Consider the following 20002-nt stretch of genomic DNA (forward strand, 5'->3'; position numbering starts at 1 on the left):
ACTCTTGTTGTTCTGTGTCCTTATTGCCCAGTCCATCATCGGTTTATGTATATCGATGTCCTGGGGTCAAGGGAGTGTGCTAGTTGCAGCCAACCCGAATGTCATAAGAAATAAATGGGGAAAATAATGGAAAATCAACACAGCAGCACGTTTTTGAGTGTCAGAAAAAGTGAAACTGTGATGCAATGATGACATGGAGTCTTTTACGTGGGGAACAAAAATTCTCGGAATCAGTCAATAGCACAGGAGTAAGGTATAGTTATTGAATATGCCTATTGTTTGGCTGATCAGTAGATTAAGTGGCATCATGCTGAGCTGATCAAGTGCATATTTCTGGATTTATACTACAGTCCTGCCTGTGATATCAGCAATCTTTTATTTTTCACCAAACCAACATGGGAGATTTTTAAAAGACAATGATGAATGAGTTTTTTGCTGCTGACGGACTTGCCCATTAAAAGAGTCTATTCCCAGTGGAAAGACTTTAATTTAGCAACATTGATCAGGAAAAAAAAATCCATTGAAGTGACCCACCCAAAACTAGATTCGGCACCATGACAGTGCACCTGTACACTCTGCGTCATCAGTCAAAAACTCTTTGACCAAAAACAATGTGGTTGTCGCTTCACAAAACCCATATTTGCCAGATCTCGCTCCCTGCGACTTCTTTACCTTCCCAAAATTAAAACTGAAACTGAAGGGAAGAAGATTTGCTACTGTGGAAGAAATCCAGGAAAAAAAAAAATAACAAAAGAGGAGTACAATAAATGGTAACAGGAATGGGAGAAATGCTGGTACAAGTGTACTGCATCTCAAGGTGAGGATTTTGAAGGTAAATAAAACGGAACTGCTGTAAGCCATATAATCCATCCATCCATTTTCTAACCCGCTGAATCCGAATACAGGGTCACGGGGGCCTGCTGGAGCCAATCCCAGCCAACACAGGGCACAAGGCAGGAACCAATCCTGGGCAGGGTGCCAACCCACCGCAGGGCACACACAAACACACCAAGCACACACTAGGGCCAATTTAGAATCGCCAATCCACCTAACCTGCATGTCTTTGGATTGTGGGAGGAAACCGGAGCACCCGGAGGAAACCCACACAGACACAGGGAGAACATGGAAACTCCACGCAGGGAGGACCCGGGAACTAAACCCGGGTCTCCTAACTGCAAGGCAGGAGCGCTACCACTGCGCCACGTGCTGCCCAAGCCATATAATAAAAGTTATTTTTCTTTAATTACATGTCATCCCCTGAAACTTCTTTTCATGCAATCGGATATCCTCAAGGTGATGATATCTGCAACAGCAGTTCTCAAGTTTGATATCTCCTCCAGCTAGAAGTCGTTTAGGAATGGATGATATGAAAGCGATGGTTTTATGGTCCTGAGTTGTTTTTCCAGACCATTCATACACTTTCATCCAATCAACTTAACCCCAGCCTCTGACTTCATGAGGCAGAAAATGCAATAAAAAGCATGCTAAATTTCCCACTTGAAGAAAAAAAGACCCTTAACGAAAATGTGAGCAACATCCTAAGAATTTCTACATAACAAATCTGTCAGAAGTTAAACTTCTAAGGTGTTCAGGTCAAGTCAGTGTTCCTCTCCTGGCTTATGTTTTACATTGCTTCTTCTTCTTCTTGTTTTCCATTATTTTATATAATTTTGTTATTTGTTTAATTATATACAATCTTTTAATTTTATGTTACTTTGTTATTATATAATATCTATATAGGTCCCTCGTATTTTGTAGTCGGATACCCAAGAGGCAGGGATACCTGTCAATCACCATTAAGGGACCACCCCAGCACTTTAAAAGGCATGCAGGTAACTAAAGTCCAAGGCAGTTTATTTTGAATGCACTATGATTTTGACCTATGGCTCTTGACTATTTTTTTGCTTCTATTATTTTAATTTTCTTTTGGATTTTTTAATCAGGACCCATTTGCTTTGGATTGCATGCTAGGAAAGTGCATTTTGTATATTTGCTGTCCCTATGAACTATTCAATTGCATGTTTTCTTATTCTTCCAATAAATCCTTCTTAGATTAATTTTATTCTTTGTTGATTAGCTCTGTTCAAGCCAGGGGTTGTCGGTAATCCCCTACTTTGTGGGGCATTTTGAGTGTTTTTGGGGACATTTTATAATATACTATCTATGTAAGCCTGTGCTGTAAAAAGCCCGGGCTCCTAGAAACTACTGAAATCATCTGGAAAAAAAAAAATTTAAACGTAGAGTCTGCAGTTTTGTTTTGCCCCCCTTCTCTATCAGTGGCTAAGCGAGTTTCTCTCTCCTCTTAGGTTTCGTTTTGCCGATGTGCTCGCCTCACTTGTGTATTAGTGGCTAAGCGAGTTTTCCTCAGTGGTTTCACTTTGGCGACTGAGTTGCATTCTTTCAGCTTCATGCTGTAGCCTCGCACTTCTTTCTTCTTCCAACTCATTAACTTGGGGCTGCCTTGCCGGCTCTTTGAGCTTCATGCTGTAGCCTTGTCCTCAATGTAGACGTTTATATATACGACTTTTATAACTTTGATTTTGAAGCATATTTTTGACCTGGTCAATGCTGAAACCAGACACTCTAATGGAAGCTACAGAAGGATGCTTTTTGGTAGACCTCTTCTGGGCAAGCTGGTGGGATTTAGGCCTGCCTTGCTGGCCTCATACCACTTTCTGAGACAAATCACAACATAACCAGGTGTCTTAATCTGTTTTTTAAAAAATATATAACCATCTACCATCCAAAACAAATCTTCTTTATAATGGCATATGCTGAATGTAAGACTGATTGAAATAAATATATTCTTTTTAACCGAGTACCAGGCAGACACAGAAGTACTTCGGGGCTGGAGCTTAACGGTTATTCCTTACCACATTTTAGAAGAGCATGAAGTTTGGGAGGAGTAGCTGAGAAGGACTTTCCAAGTGCACAGAAGTGAGACTACAATGATTTGTGGAGGTGGAGAGGGAAGTAAAATGAGAGTCAAGGAGTGAGAATGTGAAGCAGCCACCCCACTAGACTAGAGAAAGACACTGTTGTTCATACAGGCCAAGAGAGGCTTTAGTTTTGTTATTTTTATTTTGTTTCATCAGCAATACCTACACCCCTGTGCTTCTGTGTCCTTCTTCACTTACCTAGACCTCCATGGTAGTTTTCCAGGTTCAGAAAGCACTCTACATGTTTTCAGTTATATAAATGTACAATGGATTCAGAAAGTATTCAGAACAATTCGGTTTCTGTACACCTTACTGTATTGTAGATTTAATTTTAAATGCGTACATTTGCCGTTATGCCCATCACTCAACAACTCATAACTTTAAAGTGAAAAGAGGTTTTCACAAACGTCTGCAAAATCATTACAAAAAACTGAAATCTCTCATTCGTATACAGTAAGTATTCATAGTCTCTGCTGCGGCACTCCAAATTGTGGTCAGGTGTAATTTTGTTTGCTTTAATTGTCCTCTGTGTAGAACTTCTTTGGATTTCACCTGTCGCAAACTGAATTGATGGGGCATCGTTTGGAAAGGCACAATTCATACTGCATAATAGAACAAAAATGAAACCATGAAGTCCAAGGAACTCTCTTTAAACCTCCACAATTAAACTGTGGGGATGGATGGATGGATGGATGGACTGATGGATAGATGGATAGATAGATAGATAGATAGATAGATAGATAGATAGATAGATAGATAGATAGATAGATAGATAGATAGATAGATAGATAGATCTTTATTAATCCCAAGGGGAAATTCACATAATCCACCAGCAGTATACTGATACAAAGAAACAATATTAAATTAAATAGTAATAAAAATGAAAGAAAAAAAAATGAAAAAAATAAAAATAAAAAAAGCAGACAATAACTGAGTATTGTTAGCATTTACTCCCCCGGGTGGAATTGAAGAGTCGCATAGTGTAGGGGAGGAACGATCTCCTCAGTCTGTCAGTGGAGCAGGACGGTGACAAAAGTCTGTCACTGAAGCTACTCCTCTGCCTGGAGATGGCACTGTTCAGTGGATGCAGTGGATTATTCATGATTGATGGGAGTTTGCTTAATGCCCGTCGCTCTGCCACAGATGTTAAACTGGTAGGGCAGAGGAAGGGCAAAGGGATAAAATCATTTCTAAAGCTTTCAGAGTTCCCAAGAGCATAGTGGCTTCACTGATTATGAAAAGAAGGAAGTTTGAAACTACCAAGACTACTCCTAGAGTTGGCCTTTTGGGCCAAACTGTCTAACTGGTCAAGAAGAGCCTTGGTTAGGAAGGTGACCAAGAATCAAATGATAACTCTAAGAAAGTTTCTGAAGTCCCTTGCTGAGAAGGGAGAACCTGTCAGAAAGATATCCAGCTCAGCGGCACACCATCAATCAGGCACTTATGGTAGAATGACTGGACAGAAGCCATCCTTGAGTAAAAAGAATTATGACAGTGTTTGCCAAATGACATTTAAAGGACTCCTGTTTCATTAAATTTGCATCCTGGGTCCTCCCTGCGTGGAGTTTGCATGTTCTCTCCATGCCTGCGTGGGTTTCCTCCCACAGTCCAAACACATGCAAGTTAGGTGCATTGGTGATTTGAAATTGTCCCTGTGTGTGTGTGCACGCCCTGTGGTGGTCTGGCACCCTGCCCGGGGTTTGTTTCTTACCTTGTGCCCCTGTGTCCCCGTCTTGCACCCGAAAACTCAAAGCTGAGTCTCAGTACTTTTAGCAACACCAGCTTTATTCAGCTTGAAACAGCAACAGCGCGGTTATTTATTTTAGCTGGATCTGCCATTCTGCTATACACAGACACAGCAGTCAGGCAGGGTCGGAGGAAAGTAACACTGTGTCCTGCGCATTTATAATGTTCCTTGTGTCACCCATCGATGACAGGCGTTTACAGCATGTCTGCGATCTTTTCGGATTGGCCTTTATGGCGAACTGCTACAGTGCTGGGAGACTGCAGCCGCTTTGGGACGCTCTTCTGCGTGTTGTGCAGTTGGGTGGAATCCCACAAGAGTTTAGAAACTCACTCACACCAGCCATGATTCTTTTCAAAGGTAAAGTGCAGGTTAATTTGCTTTATTTATTTTTACTTTATATTATGTATTAATCATTTTTATATGAATAGTTTTGAGTTGTGGAACAAATCATCTGAGTTTCCATTATTTCTTATGGGGAAATTCGCATTAATATACTGTACGAGTGCTTTGGACTGCGTGCACATTTCCAGAACGAATTATGCTCGCAAACCGAGGTTCCACTGTAAGTAGCTGCGGTAGAGTCGGGAGAAACAAAAAATAGACTACGCTCACAACATGCAGTTCTTGTTGCTGATTGATGCATGTTTTTTTTTGCGGTGGGACGTCGGATAATACGGAATGTTGGATAAGCGGAGGTAGGATAAGTGAGACTCTACTGTACTGGTTAGTTTGCTAGCAGCATCACATTTCATTTGCAGTATTGTAATCCCTCGGTACTTTGCGGTTCACTTTTTGTGGATTTACGACTTCGCGGGTTTTTAAATATAGTAGTTGTATTTCCTAGTCTAAGAACAACAAAACAAGTTCAGTGACTAAGTGCGTTGTAACAAGGGTACATGGGAGGGAGACGACAAATCGAAGCTTCCCGCTTTCTAATCGGGCCCGTGATTGGTGCTTTGACTGATGCCCAGATCCCACAGCATCTCCCGTTGTCTCCCTGTCGCGGCCATTTCGCTTCAAGCTTTCTCACCGAGCGGTTTACTTTACACTGTACTGTGTGTGATTTTTTTGTGGTTTCTTTGTGTTGAACTTCGCTTCAATTTTCACCCCCTACAATGGCTCCCAAACGTGCTCCTTCTTCCAAGGCTGGTGCTGAGCCTAAACGCCAACAAAGAATGATGACGATCGCTGAGAAGGTAAGCAGCGGCAGCAACTGCCGATCACTATGTTTTTGCAGCCTCGCAAAAAAGAGCCATCATCACGTCATATATAGCTACGTGTACACCGCTATACAGTAACTGTAAACTTATCTACCGATTTCATATTGCTCAACATTTGTCCCTGTTATTAATAGAGTAAAGGGTGGGTTGTAAACAGTACAAGGAGGGTTTAAAAATGTCCAAATACATGTTAAATAATTAATTAAATATAGTGTCCCTACTTCGTGGAAATTCATTGCGGCCGACCTTGGAACCTCTCTCCCGTGATAAACGAGGGATTACTGTATAATATTCATATTTTTTGAGTTTCTGTAACCAATCATTTCATTACAATTTACACTGTAAATAAACAGTATGTGACAAATAAAATTTTATTTATTTATAATACAGGTCCATATTTCCTTATGTACAACCATAAAATTCATAAAATTGTTTCCAACATGACCACCATTTAACATAATTGTCCTCACCATTTTAAACACAAGTTTGTGAGTGTGACCATTATTTACGATGCAGATAGAAAAACACCTTCAATATTTGTTATTTTATAAGAAGAAAAAGACTGAAGTGACAGGAAAATGATGATAAAAATGAATGACAGAGTGCTGAGGAAGTGCTGTCTCGTTTGCTCCTGGTCGGACTTTCTGTCATCTATTCTCTCTCTCAGCACAAACAGGTAGTTTGAACTTCGCGGCTTTATCTATTTGAATGTTTTTTTCCATATACTGTCTATATTATCTGCGGTGGGCTGGCACCCTGCGCGGGATTTGTTTCCTGCCTTGCGCTCTGTGTTGGCTGGGATTGGCTCCAGCAGACCCCCGTGACCCTGTAGTTAGGATATAGCGGGATGGATAATGGATGGATGGATGTATGTTTGATGAAACAAAAATTGAACTCTTTGGGCAGAACTCCAAGTACTATGTCTGGTGAAGACAAGGCACTGTTTGTCACCTGTCTAATAACATCTCTACAGTGACGTATGGTGGTGGCAGCATCAGGCTACAGTATGGGGTGCTTCTCAGCAGCAGGGACAGAGAGACTGATCAGAACTGATGATGAATGAAGTCAAACACAGAGAGGTCTTTGAAAAAAAATGTGCTCTAGAGTGCACGCCACCTCAGATTGGGGCAACAGTTCACCTTTCAGCACAGCCTGAAACATATAACCGAGACAATGGTGGAGTTTGGGACAAATCTCTGACTGCTCTTAAGTGGCCCAGCCAAAGTCCAGACTTAAACCACACGGAACATCTGTGGAGAGACCTGAATATGGCAGCTTATAGACACTCACTATCCAGTCTAACGGATACTGAGAAGGTCTGCCAGGAAGAATGGAATAAATTGCCCAAAACCAGGTGTGGAAAGTTTGCATGTAGAGACTTACCCAAGAAGACGCAAAGCTGGAATTGTTGCCGAAGAGGATACTACAAAGTACTGAATGAAGGGTCTGAATACTTATATGAATGATAGTTTTCACTTTTACATTTTCTTTTTATATAAATCTGACAACTTTTCTAAAAAAACATGTTTTCACTTTGTCAATTTGGGGTATTGAGTGTAGATTAATGGGCAAAAATTGAAAATGTATCAATTTAAAATTATATCTACAACACAATAAAATGTGCAGAAAGTGAGAGTGCCTTAAAACGTTTTGAATCCACTGTAAATATGTAAATGTCTGTTATTAATATTAAATCCAAATAAATACATCATTTTTAGCATTGTCTTCATTATTGAGCTTTACTAATTTGCTAACTAGTAAGATTACTCAGAAAGTAAGTACATTTATGCATAGAGAAACTGTAAACTGGAAGGCAGACACATGCTGGCTTCAGGCAGAATGCACTTCATTTCATTCAGGCGGCTCACTTGCAGATCCTAATTAACTTATTTCCACTAAGATGGCGGTCTGACACATCTTTATCACTTCCTGAAGGAGTGCTTAAGACAAACCTAAAAGCACACACTCAGAAAGATGTATGTTTTGTTTGTGTCCAGCATATCAGAATTTCATTTGAATGTATTTCTGCGAAGGAGTAATGCAAATATAAATCTGGGCACTTTCAAACTACATTCTGCTTTCTGACGTATCAGCTGAGAAATGAGTCCATTTTGGGGGTGAGCTGGCAATCGAGAGACTTTTTCCTTTTTTATTCATTGTGATTCTAGCATGTTTATTTTATTTATTAAATGAATGTTCTCTAGAGTCATGGTGGTCAGCCAAATAATATGTAATAATAAAAATAAAGTAAAATCCTATCAGAGTAATCACAGGTGTCCTGCAAGAAAAATACATCTCTCTATAGTAAAAAATACTGGAGAGAAACACTAGGGAGACGAGACGTGATCTTCACGGAAGACACTTAAAAGACCCACGAAACGAAACAGATTGGCCATGGAGCGTCTCGCGGGGACCTTAAACATGAGACATTGTGCCGAGAGATTGACCCAGGACCGTCTCGCGATGACGTAGAACATGAGATTCTTGCAAGACACACCCTACTTACAATCAATATCAAATAAGACCACGAGCAGCAAAGCACTCCGTCGTGTAAACTAAGGCTTTGTCCACACACAGATGCAGGGTCTCGGCGCATATAAGGACAATGAAACGTCGACGACTAAGTGAAGAAGAAAGCAGCGGGGAGAAAAGAGACTCAAAACTGTTGGAGAGACAAAAAGAGCAAAAACGAATAATCTAGGTGCAAATTCAGAAAATAAGGAAAGTAATTATCAGCCCGGAACAAGTGGAACTGAAACAAAGCACGTCCAATCGGGCTCATAATTAAAAGACAGAGAGTAAAAGACAAAGTAGAACTTCATAAAGACGTTCACAAACGTAGGCGCTATACACATGCAGAGCAGGTTAGAGATTATGAAAGTAGTGGAATTCGAAAGGCTCAAAAAAAAAGGCACAATACACATGTGGAGAAAGTTAAGGAATATGAAAGTAGAAAAATTAGAAAGTATAAAAAAAAAAAAAGAAAGTAAAGACAACAAACGGAAATTATTACTCGAAAAAGGGAAAATAATCACCACAGACCAGGTGTCATTGAAAAAAAAAGCAGGATAAAGTGAGGTCAGAAACAAAAGACAGTAGAAAACAAAGTAAAACGTCACAAAGAGGTTAAAAAAACAAGGCGACCAAACACATGCAGAGCAGGTTAGAGAAAATGAAAAGTGGAATTCAAAAGACTCAAAAAAAAAAAATGTAGGCGCGAAACACATGCAGAGCAAGATACAGAATATGAAAGCAGAAAAAAACGACAGGGTGAAAACAAAGAAAGACAAGATTGCATTAGCGCAAAGAAAGAGAAATTATTACTCAGAGAAATAATGAAAAAGCGAATAGAGATTGAATATATGGACACAGTGTGTATGCAAATATTGTAAGGATTTGAAGTTTAAGTCAGACAGTTTCAAAAACAGAGTTTACCTCACATGCATTTATTGGTTACTTTGCAAAAAAAATGATTAACTGCTGATGATGTCGATCGCTTTGTCTGTGCTGAAATTCCAAACAGAGAAACCTATCCTGAATTAAAGTCATTAAACACACGTCTCACGGACCTCATTAAAAAGATTCAGCATATTGGGACTCGCAAGATTCCAAATATTGCTTTTACAGAAGTTCTGAAATAAAAGTGAAACTAATGAAATAGCAACAATTCAAAGAAAAAAAAATCTTAAAAGTGTGTACAGTATCTGGAAAACCAAACACGGGGTTGGCGAGCAAAGCAAGCAGGGGGCAAAGCCCCCTAGTTTTCCTAAAAGATAATATTACTTTTCATATTAAGAAGGTGGGCATGCTCACAAATGCCTTTTTTGAATGTTACTAAACTGAATATCTATTCTGAGTTTTAATGGTTTCATTATCGCATAAAGAAGGTGGCATGGCGGCACTATAGCTAGAGTTTCTCTTTCATGGATCCAGAATTGTGGGTTCAAACTCAGTCCCCTGATGTTCCTTGCATAGAGAATACACATTCTCCGTACATCTATGTGGGCTTTTCTCCTAGTACTCCAGAGCAAACTGGTTTGGAATTAATTAACCATTTTTCCTTTGTTGGTGCCCCATCTGTTACATTATTTGTCCTCGGAAGGAATATTGTATTGTTTGTATGTATGAGAGCAGCTTGTGTGCCTGGTTGACATGATGCTGTGTAGGTGTTTGGCACCAGGGCTATCTTAACAGCATTATAGACCCCCCGGGCAAACCAGCGCACTGGGGCCCCTACCTACACAACCACTCAGCAAGTCACAACATACATAGATTAGCAACTACCCAGTGTACCCATGCATTAAGATGGCTCTGGTTGGCACGTGACGCATAATCCATGTAACCCATGACACCATGGAGGCATATAATATTAGAAGGTCACACATTTAAAACGGTGTCTGAATTTTGCTGTAAAATAATGGAAAGATATCTCAAAAACATTCTGGTTTAAAAATTTCTGGTTTCCACTTTGAACTTGTTTTTGACTATACATTAAAAAAACAATTTCTTCCCTATCTAAATGCAGTGAGAGCTGTGTCCAAAAACATAGTGTCAAGCCACCAATATCATTCACTGTAGGGGTTGGATGCCATCAAGGCCATGTTTTTATCATCACTCCTGTTTGGGATTTCCAGGGACAGGATATCAAGGATCCACTAAAGATGTGAGGGTGTACAGTTGATGAGGCTAGGGGTAGCATTGTTGCTTTATACAGATGAAGTTGTCCTCTTTGCCTCATCTGACTGTGACTTTCCAGAGGAATTCGAGTGATACTACGCTGAGTGTGAAGAAGTAGAAGCAGGGATAAGGATCAGCACCTTCAAGTCTGAGGTTGTGGTTCTTTTTTGGGAAAGAGTGGATTGTCCTCTTCTTGGGGGGACTACCCTTAGTGAAGGAGTTCAAGTATCTTGAGAACTTGGTCACAAGTAATGGAAAAAGGGACCATGGTGAGGTGGGAGCTGAGTCTAAAGGCAACCCCTCGGTTTGCCCGTTAAGCTACAGTGGGGGAAATAAGTATTTGATCTACCGCTGAATTTGTAAGTTTGCTCACTTACAAAGAAATGGACAGTCTAATTTTTATGGTAGTTTCATTTTAATGGAGAGAGACAGAATATCAACCAAAAATCCAGAAAAAACACATTACATAAAAGTCAGAAATTGATTTGCATGTCATTGAGAGAAGTAAGGATTTAAACCCCTACAAACAGGGGTTTGACAGAACAGAACAGGGCCCAGACAGAACTGTGGCTCGCACAGATTGGCGATTACAATCAATCAATCAGTCAATCAATTCTAGATACTCCTGATCTCAACTCGTTATGTGCATAAAGCACACCTGTCCACAGAATCAGTTTCTTCCATTCCAACTGCTTCACCAACATGGGCAACACCAAACAGCTGTCAAAGGATGTCAAGGACAAGATTGTAGACCTGCACAAGGCTGGAATGGGCTACAGGACCATCAGCAAGAAGCTTCGTGAGAAGGTGACAACTGTCGGTGCATCCGAAAATGGAAGAAATATAAAATGACCATCAAAAAAAATGAACTCCTCGATCAGTGAACATCTGGGCCTGTACTTGTGCCTTCTTGAGCAGGTGGACCTTGCGGGCACTGCAAAATTTCAATCCATTATGGTATAGTGTGTTACCAATGGTGTTCTTGGCAACTGTGGTAGTCCCAACTGCCTTCAGATCATTAACAAGCTCCTTCCATGTAGTTCTGGGCTGATCCCTCACCTTTCTCATGATCATCCACACCCCATAATCTTGTATGGAGCTCCAGACTGAGGGCGATTGATGGTCATTTTATATTTCTTCTACTCCTGTACTGATGCAAACTTCATGTGACATGGTATGAAACAGTCACAGATGCAATCCCAATGTCATAACTGGGACACTACAGACGTGTTTCTATCTGCACGTTTCTTATATTTTTTTTCTGTTGCTTGTGCATGAGAGGGCAGAATGTCAGTGCTTGATCTGCATGAATTGTCACACCCCTTGTGTTATTGCAGGATATCACAGCAGAAGGCTTAGTAACTTCCACATTTCTTCTCACACAAACATTCACAGTTGCTGCACTGTAAATAGTGCTTAAGGGGGTAACCTCTAGGTGTTATGTGGGCGACCCCTTGGCCTAGTCCAGCCACTTGGGTTCAAAAAAATAAGGGTCTTACGAGCCGGATCACCCTGCGGGAATCGCTCCACATGGCCATAGTGCCGTAACTGACACTCCCTCACAATGCAGGTAATGTGCCTCATTCGGGACTCCATGAGCAACACAGAGTCAAACCAACAACAGTACCCAAGGATTTTCCAGAGAGACGCAGTACCAAAAGACCAGTCTTTGTCTCAGGTCACTGGATAGCGTCCATGTCTCGCAACCATATAAGGAGCACCAGGACTCTAAAGACTTGGACCTTCATCCTTTTGCAGAGATATCAGGAGCGCCACACACCTCCTTTACAGTGACCTCAATGACACCTCATGCCCTTCCAATCCGTCTACTGACTTCATAGGAAGAGTCACCAGAGACATGAATGTCACTGCCAAGGTAAGTAAACCTCTTGACAAGGTCGACACTCTCTCCTCAAACAGATACACTGCTGATGGCCCTGCCCAAGAGCTCATTAAAGGCCTGGATCTTGGTTTTTATCCAGGACACTCGCAAGCCCAGACACTCAGACTCCTCGCTCAGTCTCTCGAGTGCCCCGATCAGAGCCTCCATCGATTCCGCGAAGATCACAGCATCGTCAGTAAAGTCAAGATCCGTGAATCTTTCTTCACCACGAGACGATTGCTACTGCTAATCTGTCCTAGGTGACGGCAGATGATAAAAGGATAGGCCAATATCACACCCCAATAAATTTCCCGTATATCCTGTATTCTGCACGGTTCAGTGCCTTAATGCCGATCATTTATGGCCCACAAAAAAACTAATAGTCAGCATCTATCATCACATAACGAATATATTACATAAAATCAAAAAAGAATACAATCCCTTACACATGAGCCCCCCCTCCACCCTATATATATATATATATATACACACATACACAATAACAATATTCTTTCCCCCAGTTCCCCTCCCAGTGATGGTAAATAGATCCACAGTTCTCCACACTTCTGCCCCGCTGATGGCGACAGGCAAAACGAGGAGTTCTGACAATTGCGGACTCCTAGCTGTAATCACATCTTTGACATAAAAGACATACAGTCAGTCTTACACCATGATACAATACTATAAGTCCTTTGAAATAGCTCACCCGAGTCCGTAGGAATTAGTGGAACGTTCAGTTCCCCGATCAAAAGAATCACTTCCACCTTCTGACAGGACTGTCGGAGCTCCTAGATTTCTTACATGGCCCGTGCAATAGCTGATCTGTTTTTTATTCTCCAGTTCTCCTTTTTTTCCTTTCCCCTCCTCTTTTCCTTTCTCTCTTTAAAACGGCGCGCTTTATGCAAATCACTCCTCGAAAGAAAACAGTAATACCGGAAGTTCCACCTCTGGGGCACCACTGTGAATCTCCGGATAAGAGAATCATCCCCACAACACCCGATCGACAGCAGAAAACATATCATATCTATGTGGCCCACAGCCGCTGGACCCCACAACCAAGCCCAAAACCCAGTCCATACAAGCATTGAACAGAGTAGGAGCAGAACACACCCCTGACGAACCCCACAATCAACTGGGAAAAACACAGAGGTCCTGCCTCCACTCTGCACAGCACTCACAGTACCAGCGTACAGGAGGGACATCCTGATCCTGGATAGTTACCCTTCCACTAGATCAAATTCATTTAATCTTTTTGCCATGTAGATGTTGCATACCACTGCGGCACATGAGACTGAACTCACCAAGCATATCACGACGGTTTAGTTGTATTGTGCTATATAAACCAGTTTCACTATCTCTGTCAATTCACATTGTCATCACTATCGCTTGATTGAACTAATGGTTATCCATTTCTTTGTTCTAAACTTCGATTTACGGCATTTTTATTTACACAGCGTTGTGTGCTTTGTTTGAAGGGTCTGCCACTTACATTGAATATCGATGAGTTAAATTCATAGAAATGTTCATGTTCATATCCATTAGCTGGCAACAGAACACTGTCCCAAGCATTACAAGGGCCTAGCATTTCACATCGGATCATAAACGCTTAACCCGCGAAGCACTCAGGTTTAATCATTTTCAAATAGAAATCTGAGCCCAACAGATGCTCAGGGTTAACACCAAGGAAGATAATTCCTTCTGCACACTGACTAGACAGTGAGAATGTTGTCTCAATGCAAACCCCTGAATCCTTTCCAGGGGTTGCTTCCTGTAAGACAGTGTTTCCCATACTGTATTCATAATCAATGTTTGTTTTGTCTGTGTGTAGCCCTAATGTGTCACCATGTTGCCAGCACTATAAAAAGTGAAAACGTTAAATTATAAAATACTCTGACTTACTGTGATTGCCGTTTCTGGATCTCCTGAACTGTTGTAGGCTGCACCTACACGGTAGGCAGCCTCCCCTTCAATTTTCTTGTCACCTGCTAAGAAAATATATTCCTGGTTATAATCACATTAAACTGTACACACAGTTTCTAAGTGATAGTAGCATTTACTTGATATTTAAAATTTTATGTGGATTATTAGGCTGCGGCTCCCTTAATTTAACTACAGGCCACTTGGTCCATTGCCTCAGGGGCCCCCTACACCATTTGTGCACTTTTCCTTACATTCATTCCTATGCCTTCTAATTCTTCCAGACAATCACACAGGCTGTAGGGGCTCTTAGAATAGTTTGCCCCAGGCAAGTTTAAAAACTGAAATCAGCCACTGAATATGGTTTATTATAGAATGAGATGTGATTACAGTCAGCTGCTAAGGTAAAAAAAAAAAAAAAGAGGACATGATTTCACAAATACATGCAAACTATAAGTGCAATTTAGGATCATGTATTTCAATAGGATTGTGCACAGTATTTATTAAAATTATAAACCGTTTTCCTTTATTATGCATTTATTCCTTTTCTATGTCTGGTAGAACTGTGGACTTGGGCTTAGCAATTCAGTTGGATCTATCAATGAATTCTTCCAGTTTTATTTCATTATAGAATCCATCCATTCATCCATTAACTACAGGGTCACGGGGGTCTGCTGGAGCCAATCCCAGCCAACACAGGGCGCAAGGCAGGAAACAAACCCTGGGCAGGGTGCCAGCCCACCGCATATTATAGAATCCATTCATCACAATTTTTAATCTTTCAGGACTCTGTATGTTAAGCACATGGTTATGGCAAGTGCCTTGAAAAGAGCATTTTTGGGGTTATGCCGAGGGAAGCTAGTGAGAGTTTTACAATCTTAAACTTGTGTTCTAGAGTGGAGGATGACATATCAGAAAACCACCTGTGTCTCTGCTTCTCCTGCCACCAGCAGTGTAGAGAAGATGACCAGCACCCTGGAGGATACACTAGTATACTATCAGCAAATATCAGCTTTTAATTTTGCTATTTTTTCCAACTTTAATTTCCATTCATCCATTTTCCAACCCGTTGAATCCGAACACAGGGTCACGGGGGTCTACTGGAGCCAATCCCTGGCAACACAGGGTGCAAGGCAGGAACCAATCCTGACCAAGGCGCCGAACCACCGCAGACTTTAATTTTTCAATAGCAATTAATAGAAGATTCCATCCTGGATGCCAACACTTCTTACGTCTCTGTTTTGTCTCCTTATTATAGACTAGATGTGCAAGCCTCTGCTGTAAAAAGTCCGGAGTCCTAGGAACTATTGAAATCATCAGAAAGAAACATTAAAATGTACAGATGTCTGGTAATTGAAAGGAACTACTCTGGGCATCTCTCTCCTAGAAGGATTCGTTCAGCCGACGTGCTCGAATCGCTTTTGCATTAGCGGCGGGAGGAAAAGTAAAAGGGATACCGTTTGCCAATGTTAGCGGCTAAGCGACTTTGTCTTTCTTTGGCGTTTTCATTTTGCTGATGTGCCGGCCCTGCTTGGACGCTATCCAGTAACCTGAGGCGGATATTGGACTCCATTTGTCTGTCCAGAAAATCTTTGGGTACCATTGGTTTTGCTTTGTGTTGCTTATGGAGTCCCGAATGAGGCACATTACCTGCATTGTGAAGGAGCGTCAGTTACAGCACTACGGCCATGTAGTGGGTTTCCCCGAGGGTGATCCAGTTTGTAAGATCCTCATTGTTGAGGACCCAAGTGGCTGGACCAGGCCAAGGGGTCGCCCATGTAACACCTGGCTGCGGCTGATAGAGGGTCATTTTCGGAGGGTGGGACTGGACTATGTGTCTGCCAGGGGTTTGCCAACCGGGATCCCAAGTTGTTTTAACGTGTAGTTGGTGTGGCAATGCACTGTAAAAGTGCATGCTCCCCAATTTAACTTGACTGGCCCCGCTTGTGTTATTAGCGGCTAGGCGAGTTTTCTGTTTCCTCGCAAGTGGAGCCTTTACAACGACTCCACCTCTCACTTCCAGGCCGGACAGACACGCATACTTCCACGCATAGACATTGTGGCAAGTGGCTGGGGGAGGCACCCAGCCGGGATGCCCGAAAGGACCGGAGGAGGGATTACGCCTCCTCCAGACCACGAGGGGGCGACCGCCCTGGTGGCTTTGGGGACCACGGGAACAGAGCTTAGAAGCTTAACCCTTTGGGGCCTGTGGTCACCGCCAGGGGGTGCCCCAATGCCTGAGGAGCCCTGGCCCTAAGCACTTCCACAAACCCGGAAGTGCTGGGGGGAAAAGAAGACCAGGGACACCTGGAGTGCTTCCGGGTGCACAGCCGGTACTTCTGCCACACTTGGGAGTGCCGACGGAAGCTAATCGAGAGGCACCTGGAGCACGTCCAGGTGTGCATAAAAGGGGCCGCCTCCTTCCATACGATGGCTGGAATCGGGAGAAAGCAGTGGAGACAGACCAGAGAAAGAGAGGCATTGTGAGGTCTGGACTTTGGGGGAGTTTTGGGGTTGTGTGTACACTGTAAATACTGTATAGAATGATTAAACGTGTGTTGGTTGGTAAACCATCGGTGTCCGTCTGTCTGTGTCCGGGTCAGTTACCACAACATTTATATACGAGATGCCTTCTCAAATGAACCTTCTTTTGTGCTCATCAGAAGGCTTTGAAATCACTTGAAATCCCGGCGTCTCCAGACTCAAAAGTAGAACAAAACCTCTCACATATGATGTTGAATTTTGTGGCCCACCCCATATTTGGTTCTCTAGACCTGAAAACCTGTTACTTTTAGACTATACGTGGACCATATTTTGTGCAGGAAATGACATCCTTATGATAAACAGTCAATCAATATGTGTCTTCAGCAGAAATGAGCAGAAGAGCTTGAAGCCGTATGTGCCAGATCAACTGACCCTAGGGGTCCATCCCCAATGGAATACGAGGAGTCAAAGTTTTCCCTTTTTTTGGAAAAAAAAATGGGAATCGGTAATACAGACATGTGAAGTGTTTGTTTGATGCCATTTTAAGGTTGGTGATCACAAATATGAGATTAATTTTGATATCTGCTTCTTTACTTGTGGTTCTATCCCCTCTAACAGTCACTCCCAGAGGGTTAAAAATGACAAATCTCAAACAATAAGCATGCAGGGGATCTTTTTAGATTTTTTCCAAGGTAAGTGATTACAAATTTACTAGGGGTCTATCCCTCTACGGACCTCTATCAGAAGGAGAAAAATGAAAAATTTCTATTACAATCGAGAATATTCAGACTTTCAACATGTAAAGTGTTCAAATATTTACTGCAACTATTTTTGTTCATTACGAGGTGTGGCAGAAAAGTAATGAGACTGGCAACACTGCAAGCGATCTGCGCTGCGCTGTTGTCCTTGATAGAGCACGTGTATCAGTACCCTCCCATAGCTCAGTGCGAGTTTCAACTCCTTCCGTTAACTACGTGATTTTTGTGACTGCTATTAGCGAAGTTGTGTTTTTGGTTGTGCGTCACGCAAAATGGAACAGCGGAAGTTGGAGCAACGTTGTGCCATTAAACGGCAAGTATGACGTTTGAAAAGTTAAAACAGGCCTATGGGGAACATTCTTTATCCAGAGCTCAAGTTTTTCTCTGGCACAAATCATTTTTTGGAGGCAGAAAACACGTTGAAGATGAACACCGTTCAGAGAGGACTTCAACTTCGAAAACCAATGAAAACATCGAACGTGTGAACACTCTTGTGAGATCAGACCGTCGTTTAACATTAAGAATGTTGAGTGAACAATTAAATTTGAACAGATTTACTGTTCATCAAATTTTGACTGAACATTTGCACGTGCGAAAGGTCTGTGCCAAAATGGTGCCGAAAAACTGCCCTCTCCATAACAGAATTTTTGACCTCAAAAGGCATTCCTGTGGTTCCCAGCCCCCTTATTCACCTGACCTCAGTCCGTGTGACTTTTTCCTTTTTCATAAACTGAAAAATGTCCTCAAAGGACGTCATTTCGGGACTTTAGAAAACATCCAAAAGAATGTAACGGACATGCTGAAGACCATACCGGTTGAAGACTTCCAGCGCTGCTACCAACAGTGGGAACAACGTCTCCATCGGTGTGTAGCTGCCCAAGGGAACTACTTTGAAGGGGATAACATTGATGTTTGAAAAAAATAAAAACTTAGGTAAATAAAAAATCAGTCTCTTTACTTTTCTGCCACACCTCGTATGTTCTACTAACCCATGATGTAAATAATTACATTTCTTATGAATACCCTGAACTACAGAAATTTACACTAATTCAGATTTTTTTCAGTGACGTGACCAAAACAAGCTGGCTTCAGGATGACTCAAAACCAGTGGTTCTTAAACTTAGGGTCTGTATAGAAGAAGCCCTAATCTTTTCATCTGACAGATTTCAGGTAAACAGCAGAGACGTCAAAGACTTGCCAAGCCGAACAGTGTATTCTGGGAAAGATGAAAGGTAAAGCAGGACCTTAGAATATTTTAAATTGCCAGCCTGTTTGCAGCTTAAAAAAAGATTTTCATTCCCGTAAGATTTAATGTTTAATTTGTGTGGTAACTTCCCTGTGTTTTGAGAAACTGTAAAAGTGTTAGCTGTTTTGCTAGTGGAAAGAAAGGCAGGTTTGTGTGCTTAATTTGGGCGGAAAGATTGGAGACAGTGGCTGCCTTTTACTAAACAATTTTTCATTGTAAATCTAAGTCCAGTTTTCAGTTCAGTTATTTGCTTTGTTTTGTTGCCTTTCTGACAACCTGAGAGGAACCACGGAAATAAAAATGGAGCTTAATATCTGCTTAGCTGCTTGACACCTGTAAAGGTGTTCTGGCAAAAAACCTTTCTTTTCAATTTTCAATTAAGGATACAGTATATAATCTTTAATGTAAGGAAACGCACAATTTGGGAAATGTCATCTAGTACTAAATGAAGACAGCATGAATCCCAACCAGGTTGTGTAACTAATTATTTGTATTTTTTATATTTACCGCTATTTGGTATTATGCAAATACATTTAAGAAGAAGCTTACATTCAATGCCTGTGTCCAAGTATTGATTACTAGCATAGCCAAGAGGCTAAGATTGATCATTCTTTTGTCTAGCTGCTATCCCTTAAGGGCACAAAGGACACTTTGTGGAATCATCTGTTGGTGGTAAACTAAAAAGAGTGAAAAAAAAAACATAGACCCAGCCTGCCACTAGAGGTCCTCAGAGTTGAATACATGGGGTGCAATGTGGACAGTGAGAGGAGTAAGAGGATACAGATAACAGTTACATACTGTAGCTGGTCTTCACTTTTCTACATACCCCCCATGAAGAAACGAACCTCTGAGGTTAGTTGGAACCTTATGTGTTTGGCATGTCCCAGGTGATCTGCTCAAACAATAAAACAGGGTCTCAACCTTAAATGGTTACATGAGGTCGCTAGATGTTTTTATTGTAAATACTGGTTATTTTGCTAGCAGCATCACATTTCATTTGCGGTATAATATTCATATTTTTTGAGTTTCTGTAGCCAATCATTTCTTTACAATTTACACTGTAAATAAACAGTATGTGACAAATAAAATTTTATTTATTTATAATTATTATAATAATTAATTATTATTTATA

At 41.4% G+C, this 20002-nt stretch overlaps 1 protein-coding gene across 2 annotated transcripts in view; it reads right to left on the reverse strand.

Annotated features, from left to right (window-relative positions):
* The window catches only part of ttc29 (tetratricopeptide repeat domain 29), a 263802-nt gene that overhangs the window by 101499 nt on the left and 142301 nt on the right, over nt 1–20002 (reverse strand). For both annotated transcript variants that reach the window (XM_039750219.1, XM_039750218.1), the window contains one exon: nt 14365–14450. In XM_039750219.1, coding sequence (XP_039606153.1) covers nt 14365–14450 — 86 coding nt within the window. The remainder of the gene's footprint in view (nt 1–14364; nt 14451–20002) is intronic.

This window comes from Polypterus senegalus, chromosome 4 (genome assembly GCF_016835505.1).
Source record: "Polypterus senegalus isolate Bchr_013 chromosome 4, ASM1683550v1, whole genome shotgun sequence".
Lineage (NCBI taxonomy): Eukaryota > Metazoa > Chordata > Cladistia > Polypteriformes > Polypteridae > Polypterus > Polypterus senegalus.